General features: G+C 46.0%; 1 protein-coding gene across 2 annotated transcripts in view; it reads left to right on the top strand.

Annotated features, from left to right (window-relative positions):
- Positions 1–6233: 6233 nt before the first annotated feature.
- LOC140426583 (4-trimethylaminobutyraldehyde dehydrogenase-like) overlaps positions 6234–15509 on the top strand; it is an 89309-nt gene continuing 80033 nt past the window's right edge. The window contains exons 1-2 of one of the 2 annotated variants that reach the window (XM_072511527.1): positions 6518–6663; positions 14326–14431. In XM_072511527.1, coding sequence (XP_072367628.1) covers positions 14425–14431 — 7 coding nt within the window. In that variant the 5' untranslated portion in view covers positions 6518–6663; positions 14326–14424. Of the gene's footprint in view, positions 6664–14325; positions 14432–15509 lie in introns of both variants that reach the window. The other variant, XM_072511526.1, reaches the window with a different exon arrangement.

The following is a 15509-nucleotide window of genomic DNA, read 5'->3' as shown; positions in this document are numbered from 1 at the left end:
TTACACCCCTGTACTGCAGTAGACCTGGTCAATCTGCAATATCTCTGCTAGTGTCCTTGAAGCCAGCTCTATGAGCGTTCAAGCAAAACCCCTGCAAAATCGATTTGTCCGGATGGCTAAAAAACACCACCTCTGCCAGGTCCTGTTTTCTCAACTCTCAAATGACCAACATTCCAGGAGAGGACAAAGGATAAAAGGGAAAGATATTCTGAAGCTCTCCTTGAAGCGTGGCATCATTGACGTTAATGACTGGGAGGAGCTTTCTACCAATCTTTCAAAATGGTGACAACTTGCCCATTCAGCTGCATCACGCTTTCACTCACAATGACTTAATGATGGGGCAGAGAAAGAAAGGAAACAAATCCTGCACTCTGCATCGCACTACCTTGTAGGATGTCCTATTCCATCTGCCCAAAGATCTGTGTGTTTGGAATCGGCCTGTTTAGTCACATGAAGACCCACGACGGAAACTCACGACCCTGAGCAGACGTCATCCTCGAATCGAGGCATTGCTGCCGCCGCCAATTACTTGTGGAAAAGCTTTTTCATTATCACATATTGATATTGCCGCTGAAGGATTTTATTTTGTATATATTTTTACTGATAATTAAAAAGTTATCGATAGAATAAAATAAAACTGATGCTTCGAGTTAGAATGTAAAAAGAACACGATCATCAATCAAGAACACACCCAATTTTAATCCCCCGACATTAAACTAAAACCCCTTTAACAACTGATTGTGACTAACTCTTTGAAAAAGGAAATGAGTGGCTACGCTAAATTGCCCCTTATTGGGAAAAAGAAGAATTGGGTACTCTAAATTTATATTTAAAATATTTTTCTTCTTAAGAGTGACTTTTCAGAAATTTGATGAATCCCGGCCTCTTGAATAATTAATAAGATACTAACATCCTTGTGGGCAACTTGGATAACAAAGATGGTGCTTGTGGCCTGGAAATTATTCTTCACATGCTTCCAGCAAGTTGAGAGTATGTAGTGCGCCCATATACATTAACATCATAATGCATTTACAGGAAAGATTGATAAATATATGAGGGAGAATGGAATAGAAGGTAAATGCTGATAGAATTAAAGAAGGAGGAGGCTTGTGGGAAATACTAGAAAGAATTAGTTGAGCTGAATGGCCTGTTATCATAGAATTTACAGTGCAGAAGGAGGCCATTTGGCCCATCGAGTCTGCACGGCTCTTGGAACGAGCACCCTACCCAAGGTCCATACCTCCACCCTATCCCCATAACCCAGTAACCCCAACCAACACTAAGGGCAATTTTGGACACTAAGGGCAATTTATCATGGCTAATCCACCTAACCTGCACATCTTTGGACTGTGGGAGGAAACCGGAGCACCAGGAGGAAACCCACGCAGACACGGGGAGGATGTGCAGACTCCGCACAGACAGTGACCCAAGCCGAGAATCGAACCTGGGACCCTGGAGCTGTGAAGCAATTGTGCTAACCACAATGCTACCGTGCTGCCCCTGTTTCTGTACTGTAAGTTCCATGCGGAATCAGTTCATCTACATTTTAGCATAAACAGATAAACATGGGGTGGGACTTTTCCTCCTCCATCGTGTGTTCCCAGCGGCAGAGGGCGGCCTGCCAGTGGCCAGCAGCGAGATCTTGTTTCTTCTGGCAAAATTCAGCTCCAACTCCATTTCGGGTTTGCTGATGACATGACTGTAGTGGGTCGGTTCTCAAACAATGTTGAGTCAGTGTACAGGGGTTGGGGGAAGATAGAGAACTTAGTGGCATGGTGCAATGCCAACAATCTCAATGTCAGCAAAACTAAGGAACTGGTCATCGACTTCAGGAAATGAAGTGTCGCTTCGGCCCCTGTCTGCATCAATGGTGTCGTGGTGGAGCTGGTTGGCAGCTTCAAATTCCTAGGTGGAAACATCAACAACCTGTCCTGGTCCATCTTATGACCAAGAAAGCACAACAGTGCCTATACTTGCTCAGGAAATTCGGCATGTCCACAATGACTCTTACCAATTTTTCTAGATGCACCATAGAAAGCATCCTATCTGGCTGCATCACAGCCTGGTTTGGCAACTGCTCAGCCCAAGACCATAAGAAACTACAGAGAGACATGAACACAACCCAGTCCATCATGCAAACCCTCCTCCCCATCCTCTGTGTACACCTCTCGCTGCCTTGGGAAACGGGCAGCATAATCAAAGACACCTCCCACCCTGGTTACTCTCTCTTTCAACCTCTTCCATAGGGCAGAAGATACAGAACTTTGAGAACACGCAGCAACAGATTCTGGAGGCAGAGTTCTTTGAATGCATTAGAGATTGTTTCCTGGAACAGTATGTTGGGAACCAATCAGGGAGGAAGCGACTCTCGATTTGGTATTTTGTAATGAGGGATTAATTAATGACCTCAGTTAAGAATCCACTAGGGAGTAGCGACCATAGTACGGTAGAATTTAAGAATTCAGTTTGGGGATGAGAAAGTGGAGTCCCACACTAGTGTTCTGGAATAAAACAAAGGAAATTGCATAGGCTTGAGGTCAGATTTCTCCCGTATAGACTGGGCAGGAAGGCTAAAAGGTAGGACAGCTGGTGTGCAGTGGCAGTTGTTCAAGGAGATACTCAATTCCTCACAACTAAAATTATCCCAGCAAGGAAGAAAGATGGGAAGAGGGGTAAAAAAACATCATTGGCTAAACAAGGAGATCAAGGATATTATAAAGGCAAAAACGAAGTTATATCATATTGCTAAGGCCAGTGGCAGACTGGAAGATCGGGAAACTTTCAAACATGAACAAAGGGATAATAAAAAAGCTGAGGTAAATTAGGAAAAAAAACTAGCACAGAATATCAAAAAGGAAAGCAAAAGCTTCTACAGATACATAAAAGGGAAGAGAGTTGTGAAGGTGAATGTTGGAATCTTGGAAGATGAAACTGGTGAGTTAAAAGTGGGGAACACAGAAATGACAGCGATGCTAAATCAATACTTTGCCTCAGTTTTCACTGTTGAGGACACTAGTACCACTCCTATAGGAATGGGCAATTTAGAGGTAATAGAAAGGGTGGAACTTGGAACAATCAGCACGGTAGCATTGTGGATAGCACAATTGCTTCACAGCTCCAGGGTCCCAGGTTCGATTCCCGCTTGGGTCACTGTCTGTGCGGAGTCTGCACATCCTCCCCGTGTGTGCGTGGGTTTCCTCCGGGTGCTCCGGTTTCCTCCCACAGTCCAAAGATGTGCAGGTTAGGTGGATTGGCCATGATAAATTGCCCTTAGTGTCCAAAATTGCTCTTAGTGTTGGGTGGGGTTACTGGGTTATGGGGATAGGGTGGAGGTGTTGACTTTGACCTTGGGTAGGGTGCTCTTTCCAAGAGCCGGTGTAGACTCGATGGGCCGAATGGCCTCCTTCTGCACTGTAAATTCTATGATCTATGAATAGGGAAACGGTACTCAGCAAACTCTTGGTATTGAGGGCAGACAGGTCCCCAGGGCCTGATGGCCTATATCCTAGGGTGTTAAAGGAAGTGGCAGCAGAAATAATGGATCCATTGGTTATGATATTCCAAAATTCCATGGATGTGGGAAAGATTCCAGTGGATTGCAAAAATGCTAACGTAGGCCCAGTGGTTAGCACTGCTGCTTGCAGCGCTGAGGACCTGGATTTGATCTTGGCCCTGGGTCACTGTCTGTGGAGTTTGCACATTCTTGTGTCTGCGTTGATTTCACCCCCACAACCCAAAGATGTGTAGGTTAAATGGATTGGCCACACTAAATTGCCCCTTAAATGGAAAAAAATAATTGGGTATTCAAAATTTATTTTAAAAAAAGAATCAGTTATTAAGGGCGTAATATCAGGACATTAGGAAAGCCAAAGCACTATCCATCAGAGTCAGCATGGTTTTATGAAGGGCAAATCATGTTTGACTAATTTGTTTTGAGTTCCCACCAGGGGCAGGTTTAGCACAGGGCTAAATCGCTGGCTTTTAAAGCAGACCCAGGCAGGCCAGCAGCACGGTTCAATTCCCGTACCAGCCTCCCTGAACAGGCGACAGAATGTGGCGACTAGGGGCTTTTCACAGTAACTTCATTTGAAGCCTATTTGTGACAAGCGGTTTTCATTTCATTTATTATCATTATCATAGAATTTACAGTGCAGAAGGAGGCCATTCGGCCCAGCGAGTCTGCACCGGCTCTTGGAACGAGCACCCTACCCAAGGTCAACACCTCCACCCTATCCCCATAACCCAGTAACCCCACCCAACACTAAGGTAATTTTGGACACTAAGGGCAATTTATCATGGCCTATCCACCTAACCTGCACATCTTTGGACTGTGGGAGGAAACCGGAGCACCCGGAGGAAACCCACAGGCACACTGGGAGGACTCCGCACAGACAGTGACCCAAGCCGGAATCGAATCTGGGATCCTGGAGCTGTGAAGCAATTGTGCTATCCACAATGCTACCGTGCTGCCCTTTGAAAATTTTTGAATGCATTCAAAGCATTGTCTTGCATCTTTGACTTTGTCTATATATATGTTTCTTCATTCACCTGAGGAAGGAGCAGTGCTCCGAAAGCAGGTGTTTGAAACAAACCTGTTGGACTTTAACCTGGTGTTGTAAGACATCTTATTATGTATTTATCATATCTTGTATGTTTTTCATGTATGGAGCGATGTGCCTGGACTGTGCATAACAATACTTTTAACTGTAGCTCGGTTCACATGACAATAAATCTAAATCTAAAACCACATTAAGAACACACCAAAAGTCTGTGAGGCGGCCAGAATTCTGGAGTAGCATCTCCCAGGATTCTCCAGTGCTGAGTAAAACAAATATTTTGTTGCTATTGCCCTTCACGGTGACCTACATTTGTGAGGTTTGATTTTTCGTTTTCACAAAGATGCTGACAGTACAAAGGAACTGGCTGTCTGCACCTGATGTGCGCATTACTCTCTCCTCCTTTGAACCTGATTTAATTGAGATCATGAGAACCAAGCAGGCTTTTGCATTAAAGATAAGTGAAAATGGCCTGTGTCGTGAAGGTGAGCCAGTGTGGGTCCTGAAGGTCGACCAGTTGGCGAAAGTGGATTCTGGGAATAAAGTTTGAAAAACACTGCCCTATTGTGTGGGACCATACTTAACTTTATGTCACAGCAGTGACAGAAGACATGCTCAGCCAGCTTTGATTTCTCATAATAAAAGGGAAACACTATTAGGTTTTCGCTTGGACCTATATTCTCAACATAATCATTAAGGCTGGGAACGTTCAAGGCCTACATGTACATGCAGCTTTGACAAAGGGTCATCTGGACTCGAAACATTAGCTCTTTTCTCTCCCTACAGATGCTGCCAGACCTGCTGAGATTATCCAGCATTTTCTCTGGTTTCAGATTCCAGCATCTGCAGTAAATTGCTTTTATACATGTACATCATGTTTGTTCAGTCATTTATTCTGCTTAGTGTGCAAGGCAGATTTTAAAAACAGTTTGTACAATATAAAAGCAAATTACTGCAGATGCTGGAATCTGAAACAAAAAAAAATACTGAACAATCTCAGCAGGTCAGACACCATCTGTGGAGAGAAGGGAGCTAACATTTCGGCTGGATGACTCGTCAAAGCTTTTTGTACAAGATACTGTAATGCCCAGAATCTCTTGATATTTGACTTTTTGAATGCTCTTGTCCTGCCTCCCGACCTCGGGGTCCGAGGTTTGATTCCCGGCTTGGGTCGCTGTCTGTGGGGAGTCTGCACGTTCTCCAGTGTCTACATGGGTTTCGTCTGGGTGCTCCGGTTTCCTCCAATGAATCCTGAAAGACTTGCTTTGGGTAATTTGGACATCCCTCTGTGTACCCAAACAAGTGCCAGAATGTGGCGACTAGGGGCTTTTCACAGTAACTTGCAGTGTTAATGTAAGCCTACTTGTGACAATAAAGATTATTATTAAATCAGCTCATCTACAATGCTCTCTCTATTTTCCATGTCCTGATAAAGTCCTGCTCATCCAAGATCCCTGCCATCGGAACTAGGCGGCCTTGCTCCTCTGTGACTGCCTCCAGCACCACAACTCCCTGCGCTGCCGCCTCCCCAGGGCCTCCTCCGGCACCAGGAGGGAGGAGGGGTTAACGCAAATAAGTTATTTTTGAGCAGGGGGAGCCTGTTTCTACGCCGTCAGCGGCTAAAAACAATTGAAAACCACGTCCTTCACGGAGCAGCACAATGTAATAAAGTGAATTGAACAAATTTGCCAAAGCCTCTTCCGCACAATAAAACCTCTCCAATCACAGACGGGGGAGGTGCGGCTTGGAATGAGGGACAAAGTCCATCTCAGAAATATAGTGCTGCAATTCGGCCTCTACATTTCCTCACAGCTTGCATAGCGCTTGCTGGAAAGATTTGGAAATAAAACATAACGGTAGCTCTGGCTACAGAGGCTTTGTTTCAGCTGTAACTCTGCCCCTGCATTACCGCAAAGCCCACTGAGCAGGCCCTCCGCTCTCATGGAGATCATCCGCACTCGTCTGATTTCAGCCTCTTGGCTCCGCGCCGCCTCCACCGGCGCTTTCCAACTCAAGGAGCCGCTCAACTACCGGCACGGAGGCCGGGTGCAGCCGCACAGTGGGGATGGGGACAGTAGGAGGGAGAAGGTGCATGAACCTGCCTCAGGTAAAGCGTCTAGGGTGGGGTATGTTTTACTCTTTGACTATTCCCACCGCCCTGTTAACCGTTGGTGCACCCGAGCTGCAAAATAATCCTAAATGAATGCAGGCATTTTTGTTTTGCAAAAAGAGTTCGAAATGTTGTTCTGGGCACATAGACAAACCGAAACTTGACAATTGGGACTTTTCCTGACTTTGAAGTTGACGTTGTGAGTGCGGCTGCAGTCAGTGCAAGTATCTTGCAGCCCCTTAATGTCTGGAACCACTTTGGCATTTGGCCAAACTCATTAGTTCAATTCTAGCCTTGGGTGACTGCCATGTGGAGTTTGCACTTTCCGCTGTGTCTGTGTGGGTTTCCTCCTCTGGGGCCTTTCCTCCCACTGTCCGAAGACATGCAGGTTAGGTGGGGTTACGGGGATAGGATGGGAGTTGCGCCTAGGTAGGGGTTTTCAGAGGGTCAGTGCAGACTTGATGGGCCGAATGGCCTCCTTTTGCACTAGCAATTCTATTCTACCTCATGCAGTGCTTGGACACTTGGTTCAGTTCTATTCACCTGCATTAATCTACATTATAATTCCAGGTAAACTGGTATGTGTTTTGGATTTTTGGCTAAAAGCATCACTGGCACAAGATCATAGAGCTTTACAGCACAGAAAAATGTCCTTCGACCCATTGTGTCTATGCTGACCATCAAGCACCTATTTATTCAAATGCCCCTTTCCATCACTTGGTCCGTAGCCTTGTATGCTATGGTATTTCAAGTGTTCATCTAAATGCACCTTCAATGTTGTGGGCATTCTTGCCTCTACCACCCTTTCAGGCAGTGAGTTCCAGATTCCAACCACCCTCTGGGTGAAAAAGCTTTTCCTCAAATCCCCTTTAAATCTCCTGCTCCTTACCTTACATCTGTGCCCCCTGGTTATTGACTCCTCTACTAATGGGAAATGTTTCTTCCTATCCACCATATCTATGCCCCCCCACTAATTTTGTACACCTCAGTGCTCCCAAAAGCTAGTGATTTGAAACAAACGTGTTGGACTTTAACCTGGTGTTGTAAGACTTCTTACTGTGCTCACCCCAGTCCAACGCCTGCATCTTCACATCATCCTTTAAGATTGTTCTTAAAACCTACCACGCTGGGTAAGATTTTGGCCATCTGATCTAGTATCTCCTTATTTGGCTCATACTCTTTTATAATGTTCCTGTGACATGTCTTTTGTATTACAAATATAAGTTGTTGCAGCGTGTTCTGTGCTTTGTGCTTTAAGCATTCTTTTTAAGTCTGTGTGTTGAAGCTTGTGGATTCTGCTGCCCATAGGTCAGGATGGTGACACCATTTAACCAGATGCTTCTGACTTGATCTGATAACAGGTATTTACTTCCAACAGTATCTGACACATAATGGTGACAATAATTCTGGCTTTGATATGGAGTTTCTGAGCAGATCTAACTTGCAAGCGTTGGTGCAGAAAGCTGTTGCAGCTGCGCTCAATGTTGTGAAAATTCTGATACTGAACCGCCAACGTCTGAGACCACCACCATCACGTTGGGGGTGAAGTGACAGAACAGATAAACATGCTTCAGAATGTGATAGCAAAACACCTGTGAGGATAGTCTCGCACCTGGAGCTAACTGACTTAAATCCAACCACAGAGGTATGCTTTCATGTGCTATAACAGTACGCTGTATTGTAACAAAACGGCCTCACACCTGGGGCCAGCGAATGTAAGTCAGGGCAGTTTGAGAATTGAGAACATAGAAAAATGAGATGCCTTGTACATCAGATCAAGCGACTGTCCCCCAAGTGCCAGGTAGTGCCAGATCGAAAAAAACAAGGTCAGTTATGGGGGAAGAGAAATGTCTGGAAAGATGCACTCTTGTTCCTCCTAGAGCATCAAACCTTGCCCAGGAGATCCCATTGTCTTATATTAATTCATACCTACCTTTTGTGCAAAGTAAACTGCTCCAGGAACAGGTCAGCTCCCTCTTGAAGGTACACTGTGCATCTTTCTCATCCAAGGGCACAGCTCCCAAGTCACGACCAGTCACTAGAGAGGAGAACCATGTGCTCGCCAAACATGTGTTCCATCTCGTTAAAGCCATTGGGGGATTGCCATCTGACCCAATGCAGCCCTGTCTACTTTAAGATTTTAATTATAACTAGACTGATAACTATTTATATTAACAGTGACAATTTGATTAAAGACTGACGCAAAGTGATCTGTTCATATCTCTGCCATCCTCTGAGAGTCCATTAGATCTCTCCCTGGGATCTTACAATTTAACGTATTCAGCCTTTAATGTAACCTCCAAACTTTTACGTCGCTTAAAATGATGTTGTCATTCCGACTGCAATTGTCTACTATCCTCTTCCCCAGTGACCTTGTAGCTGCTTAAATAGAAGCTATTGTTTCCTTTACTTTTAGATGATATACATCTTTGTTAAATTGGCTGGGTGTTAAATTGGCTGGGTGCTTGCTGGCTGAGAAAGCAGGCAGTTGAAGTGTTGCTTTCATTGTAGACTACATGTCACTGGATTGAGAGCCAACGGGAGAAGATTGTTAGTCAAGACTGAAGTTAAAGCATTGCGTGGATATGGTGCTGGAGAAGGGGGCAGCGCAGAGACCGGGGTGGAAACTGGATGTGGGGCTTTTGGGGAACCAAGTGTTCTGTGAGAAAATTGAAAAGGTAATTAAGGAATATGTAGGTTTCAAGGTACGGGTGAGGTATCGAAGGCAGTCGTCTGGGAGGCTCTAAAGGCGGTGGTGATGGGTGAGGTAATTTTGTTTAAGGCCAGGATGGATAAAGAGGAGAGGTTGGAGCGACAGAGGGTAATAGATGAGATGTTGGAGGTAGATAGGAGGTATGCAGAGGATGGGGACCTGGCGAAGCTGGAAAAGAGGAAGGAACTACAGGCGAGCTTCGACCGACTGCCCACCAGGAAGGCGGTGCGCCAACTGAGACGAGCAAGGAATGTAGCTTATGAACACGGAGGCAGGCAGCGGCAAGGGAAATTCTTCAGGTGAAGGATAGGGCAGGGAAGTTGGTGGTGGCTCCAGTGCTGATTAACAAGGGTTTTGAGGAGTTTTATGAAAAGGCTGTACAAGTCCGAGGGAGACCGTGAGATGCAGGAATTTCTAGATGGGTTGGAGTACCCGAGGCTAGGGGAGGGGGACAGGGCTACATTAGAAGGAGCAATAGTGGAGCAGGAGATAAAGGATGCGATTGGGAGGATGCAGTCTGTGAAGATGGCAGGGCCGGATGGGTTTCCGGTGGAATATTATAAAAAATTTAAGGATAGGCACCCCTGATGGTGGGGATGTTTGAGGAGGCGATAGGGAAGTGGGTGTTGCCGCAAACCTTGGGGCAGGCATCGATTTCACTGTTGCTAAAAAAAGATAAGGATCCGCCGGAGCGTGGGCGTATCGGCCCATCTCACTTTTGAATGTGGACGCAAAAGTGTTGGCGAAGGTACTGACGGGTAGGCTGGAGGAGTGCCTCCCGAAGGTGATAGGGGAGGATCAGACGGGGGTCGTGAAAGGGAGACAGCTGTTTTCGAACATTAGGAGGGTTTTGAACGTTGTTATGGCACTGGCGGAAGGGAAGGAAACAGAGGTAGTTGTGGGATTGGACGCCGAGAAGGCGTTTGATTGGGGAGAATGGGGGTACCTGATGGCAGTGCTGGAGCGGTTTGGGATTGGCCCAAGGTTTGGGAACTGGGTAAAGCTATTATATAAGGAGCCGAAGGCGAGTGTCCGCACAAACAATATCAGTTTGAGATACTTTTCTCTCCACCGTGGGACGAGACCGGGATGTCCTATGTCCCCCCTGCTGTTTGCCCTTGCGATTGAGCCGTTGGCTATCGCATTGAGAAGTTCGGGAGCATGGAAAGGAATAATGCGGGGGGGAATAGAGCATAGGGTGTCCTTATATGCCGACGACTTGCTGCTGTATGTGTCGGAACCGAGTGCGTCGATAGGAGGAATATTGGAGCTACTGCGGGTATTTGGGTCTTTCTCTGGGTACACGTTGAACCTGGACAAGAGTGAGTATTTTGTGGTGTCTCGGCCGGGGGTGGGGGCAGGGGTGGGGGGGGCTGCCATTCCGTAGAGCAGGGACTCATTTTAGGTATCTGGGGATGCAGGTTGCCCGGGAGTGGGGGAGGCTTCGCAGGTACAACATCACTAGTTTGGTGGGCAGAGTGAAAGCCGATCTGGCAAGGTGGGATGGCCTTCCTCTGTCACTGGCGGGTCGGGTACAGGCTGTTAAAATGTATGTGTTGCCGCGATTCCTGTTTATTTTTCAATGCCTTCCGATTTTCCTGCCAAAGTCTTTTTTCAGGGAGATTGAGGGGAGGATTACCTCATTCATATGGGGAGGGAAGGTGGCCAGAGTGAGAGAGGTGCTGCTACAGAGGGGAAGGCAGGCAGGGGGTTTGGGTCTCCCGAACCTGTTGCACTACTACTGGGCGGCGAATGTGGAGAAGGTGCGGAGCTGGGTCAGAGGGGTTGATTTTCAGTGGGTCAGAATGGAGGAGAGTTTGTGCAGAGGGTCGGGCTGAAGGCACTAGCAACAGCGCAGCTCCCATAGCTCCGGGGAAATATTCAGGGAGTCCGGTAATAATAGCTTCATTGAAAATCTGGAGGCAGTTTCGTCAACACTTCGGGTTGGGTTTAGGGTCAAGGGAAATGTTGATTCGGGGGAACCACAGATTTGAGCCAGGGAAGTGGGATGGAAGTTTTCGGAAATGGGAAGAGAAAGGGATTAAGACGCTAAAAGATTTGTTTCTTCGGGTTTGCAGGATTGAGGGAGCTGGAAGCGAAGTATGGGCTACAGCAGGGAGAAGTGTTTAAGTACAAGCAGGTTTGGGATTTTGCCAGGAAGGAGATGCAGAGCTTCCCAGAGGAACCGGCCTCCACATTGCTGGGGGAGGCATTGACGACAAGGGGACTGGAGAAGGGGGCAGTGTCAGCGGTGTACGGAGCTATTCTGGAAGCGGATAAGGCACCACTGGAAGGGATCAAAGAAAAGTAGGAGGAAGAGCCAGGAGAGGTTATAGAGGAGGGGGTCTGGTATGAGGTGCTCCGGAGAGTGAATGCCTCCACCTCATGTGCGAGGTTGGGGCTGATACAGCTGAAGGTGGTATATAGAGCGCACCTCACGAGGGTGAGGATGAGCCGATTTATTTGAAGGAGTAGAGGATGTGTGTGAGCGTTGCGGGGGGAGGGAGGGGGTGCTAATCACGTTCATATGTTTTGGTCCTGTCCAAAGCTGGGGGAGTACTGGAAGGAGGTGTTAAGGGTCATTTCCAAGGTGGTGTGTGTGAAACTGGACCCGGGTCCCCAGGAGGCCATATTCGGGGTGTCGGACCAGCCAGGGTTGGAAACGGGTGCGGAGGCAGATATCATAGCCTTCGCCTCGTTGATCACCCGAAGGTGGATACTGCTGGGATGGAGAGCAGCCTCTCCACCCAGTGCCCTGGCGTGGCGGGGGGACCTGTTGGAATACTTGACCCTTGAGAAGGTTAAGTTCGAACTGAGGGGAAGCTCGGAGGGGTTCTGCAAGTCATGAGCACTATTTATTATGCACTTTCAAGAACTGGATAACATCGAACATTAGTTGGGGTGGGGGGGGAGGGGGCTGTGTAGATTAAGGGTGACTATGGGTAATCCCTGATTCCTTTTTGTCATTTGTTTATGTAAACATGCGGGCTGATGTTTGGGGGTTGGTGGGTAGATGGGATCGTTGTTATTATGGGGATTGACATATCTTGCTGATTATTGTTTATTGTTGATGGGTGTAAATGCGGGAGAAAATGTGAAAAAGGAGGAGAATAAAAATATTTTTTAAATAAAAAGACTGAAGTTAAAGTAAAAGAATACTAACTTTGTTCACCACATAGAATGTAGGTGAAGCTCACTCTCTGTTTGGGTTTCATTCGGGGAAAATCAGCTGGAAGATTTGTTGTAGCTTGCAGTTAGTTGGGGAAATCTACCGTGGTTCTCGCAGAGCCTTGTGGCAGAAAGCAGCCACAAGTGTTGGTTAACTTGGAAAACTGTCAGAAGGCAGTTGGCTACCTGCTGGCAACAACATCAAGGGGTTGAGGCAACCATACTGGTGAGGCCTGTAAAGAAAAGGTGGAGCGTTATGTTGCCAAAAAAGCTAACGGCAGGATCCCATAAAAGACTTGCTTTGGAGAATATCTGGACCACTGAGAAGAATTAAAGTGAATTCCAGAGCTCTATGGCATAGCTTTTTGGTTGGCCCCTACAGAAGAGAATATACCATCAAGATTGTAGTATTGTATAAGGGAATTGTTTGAGGGGATGGTGGAAATAGAAAGTAGAATTGAGTTCACAACATAAGTAATTGTATACTATAATGTTGTTAATAGTACTTTGTTTAATTTTTCATATATATGATATTTTTTGTTGTGCATAAATGTGAAATCTCGTGGTGTAGTTCTGATGGTTAATTGCTGGGCGTTTAAGTTTCTCTTTAAATGCTAATGGTCCCCAACAGGGTATACAAATGGCTGAGACTAGGGTGGAGACACCAATATCCGAGGTGGAAACCAATCATCATGTCAACGGACAATGAGATTGGAAGCTCAGTGCAGAAAGGATGGTGAGGTTGCAACCATACTGGTTCAATTTGAGATAGTGGTCACTGAGACAGTGGTCAGTGAGAAGGAAGAAATTGATGTGCGACAGGGGTTACAGGCAATAGTTTTAAACATTTCCAGTGTGTAACTGGAGGAAATTGTGGCTTATTCAGCACTGTGTGTCAGGCAAGCATCCTGATAACATGAAGAGTGCAAGGGTCAAACGAGATGACAGCAAGGTTGAATTGGATGACATAAGGCATTGATGTCATTTGTACCTTGTGATTCTGACTATTTCAGTGCTGTCCCAGGGGCAGAAACCTGATTGGGCAGGCTCAAAGGAAAGATGAGCATGAGTTTGGGAGACAACAGTTGAAGGATGTTGGAGATGCATATTGGAGATGCAGTGATACAGAGGGATGGGGTTGAGTTTATTGAGCTGAGGGACGAGCGTTGATTACAGAGGAACCAAAAGGGAGGGAGACAGCATCTGAAGAGAGAACGGTTTACAATTTTAGCTAACGTCAGCCAGTGAAGTTCCCAAATGTAGTTTCACTTCATTTTATTTCATTCACACTGCAAATAGATCATTTTAAATGTAAAATTGCGAATTTATGGCAGTTAGACTGCCACAAAACGAATAGAGTGAGAATCAATGACCCTGCCTCTACCAATCTCTGGGAAGAGAATTCCACAGACTAGTAACCTTCTGAGGAAAAATAAATTCTCCCTTGTCACTGTCCTAAATGGAGATGCCATATTTGTAAACTGTGTTCACTCATTCTGGTCTCTCCCATAAGGGGAAATATCCTTTCAGCATCCAACCTGTCGAACCCGCTCAGGATTTATGTTTCAATAAGATCACCTCCCATTCTTCTAAGCTCCAGTAGACGTAGGCCCAACCTGTCTAACCGTTACTCCTACATCCTCTCACCCCAGGAATCAGGCCTTTCTTAAAATAAAGAAACCAAAATGACATGCAGTTAAATATGGTCTCACTAATACCCTGTACAACTGTAGCAAAACATCCCTAATGTGTACCATTTTGATCTCCTTATTTAACAGAGGACATAATTTCATTGGAACCAGTTCAGGGAAGGTTCACTCAACTGATTCCTGGGATGACGAGCGGTATCACAGGACGAAAGGTTGGAGCTTAGAAGAATGAGAGGTGATCTTACAGAAACACATAAAATCCTGAGGGGGTTGTTTCCTTTTATACCTAATGCTTCTTTTATATCTGTTTTGTTTTATGTTTCAAATTCCAGCATCCACAGTATTTTGCTTTATTTATCCCTACTTTTATATTTGATTCCCCTTGCATTAAACATCAACATTCCACTTGCCTTCTTAATCACTTATTTTACGACATACACATTTTTGATTCGTGCACCAGGACACCCAGATCCCTCTGTACTTCGAGCCCTGTAATCTTTCCATTTAGCTAATATGCTGCTCTTCTTTTCATCCTGCCAAAGGGGACAAGTTCACATTTTCCCACATTATGCTCCATCTGCCAAATTTCTGCCTACTCACGTAACATAGCCATTTCCTCCCTGGCTGGATTCTCCACCCCGCCGCGCTACATTTCTGCCTCGCCCCACTGGTGGTTCTGTTACGCCGGCCGGTCAATGGGTTTCCCATTGTGGGGCAGCCCCACGCCGTCGGGAACCCCCCCGGGCGCCCACAAAACAGAGCATCCCGCCGGCGGAGAATCCTGCCCCCCCCCCCCCATGTCCTCTTCACAACGTATTTACATTTCACAACCTGAAAATGACCCATTTATGCCTCTAACAATAAAGATTGTTGGCTAACCAATCCCCCCTATCCTTGCTAGTATGTTACCCCTATGCCATGAACTCGTATTTTGCATTTTAACTTTGCAGCATCTTGCCAAATGGCTTCTGGATATCTTTGTGCACCACACTCTTAGGTGCTCCCTTATCCACATTGTTAGTTACTTAAAGAACTTTAATAAATTAGTCAAATGTGATTTCCCCTTCACAAAACCATGTTGATTCTGCCTGATTGCATCCAGGTTTTCTGCCCTGCTATAACCTCGTTAAAAATAGATTCCAGCATTTTCCCTCTAATAGATGTTAGGCTAACTGACCTGCAGTTTCTTGCTTTCTGTCTCCCTCCTTCCTTGAGTAGAGGAGTAACACTTGCTATTTTTCAATCTGATGGGACCTTCCAGAATCTAGGGAATTTTGGAAAATTAAAGCCAATGCATCTGCTATCTCAGCAGC

The sequence above is a fragment of the Scyliorhinus torazame genome, chromosome 7 (genome assembly GCF_047496885.1).
Source record: "Scyliorhinus torazame isolate Kashiwa2021f chromosome 7, sScyTor2.1, whole genome shotgun sequence".
Lineage (NCBI taxonomy): Eukaryota > Metazoa > Chordata > Chondrichthyes > Carcharhiniformes > Scyliorhinidae > Scyliorhinus > Scyliorhinus torazame.
Note: the sequence above shows the minus strand (reverse complement) of the source record. Positions and strands in the feature narration are given on the sequence as shown.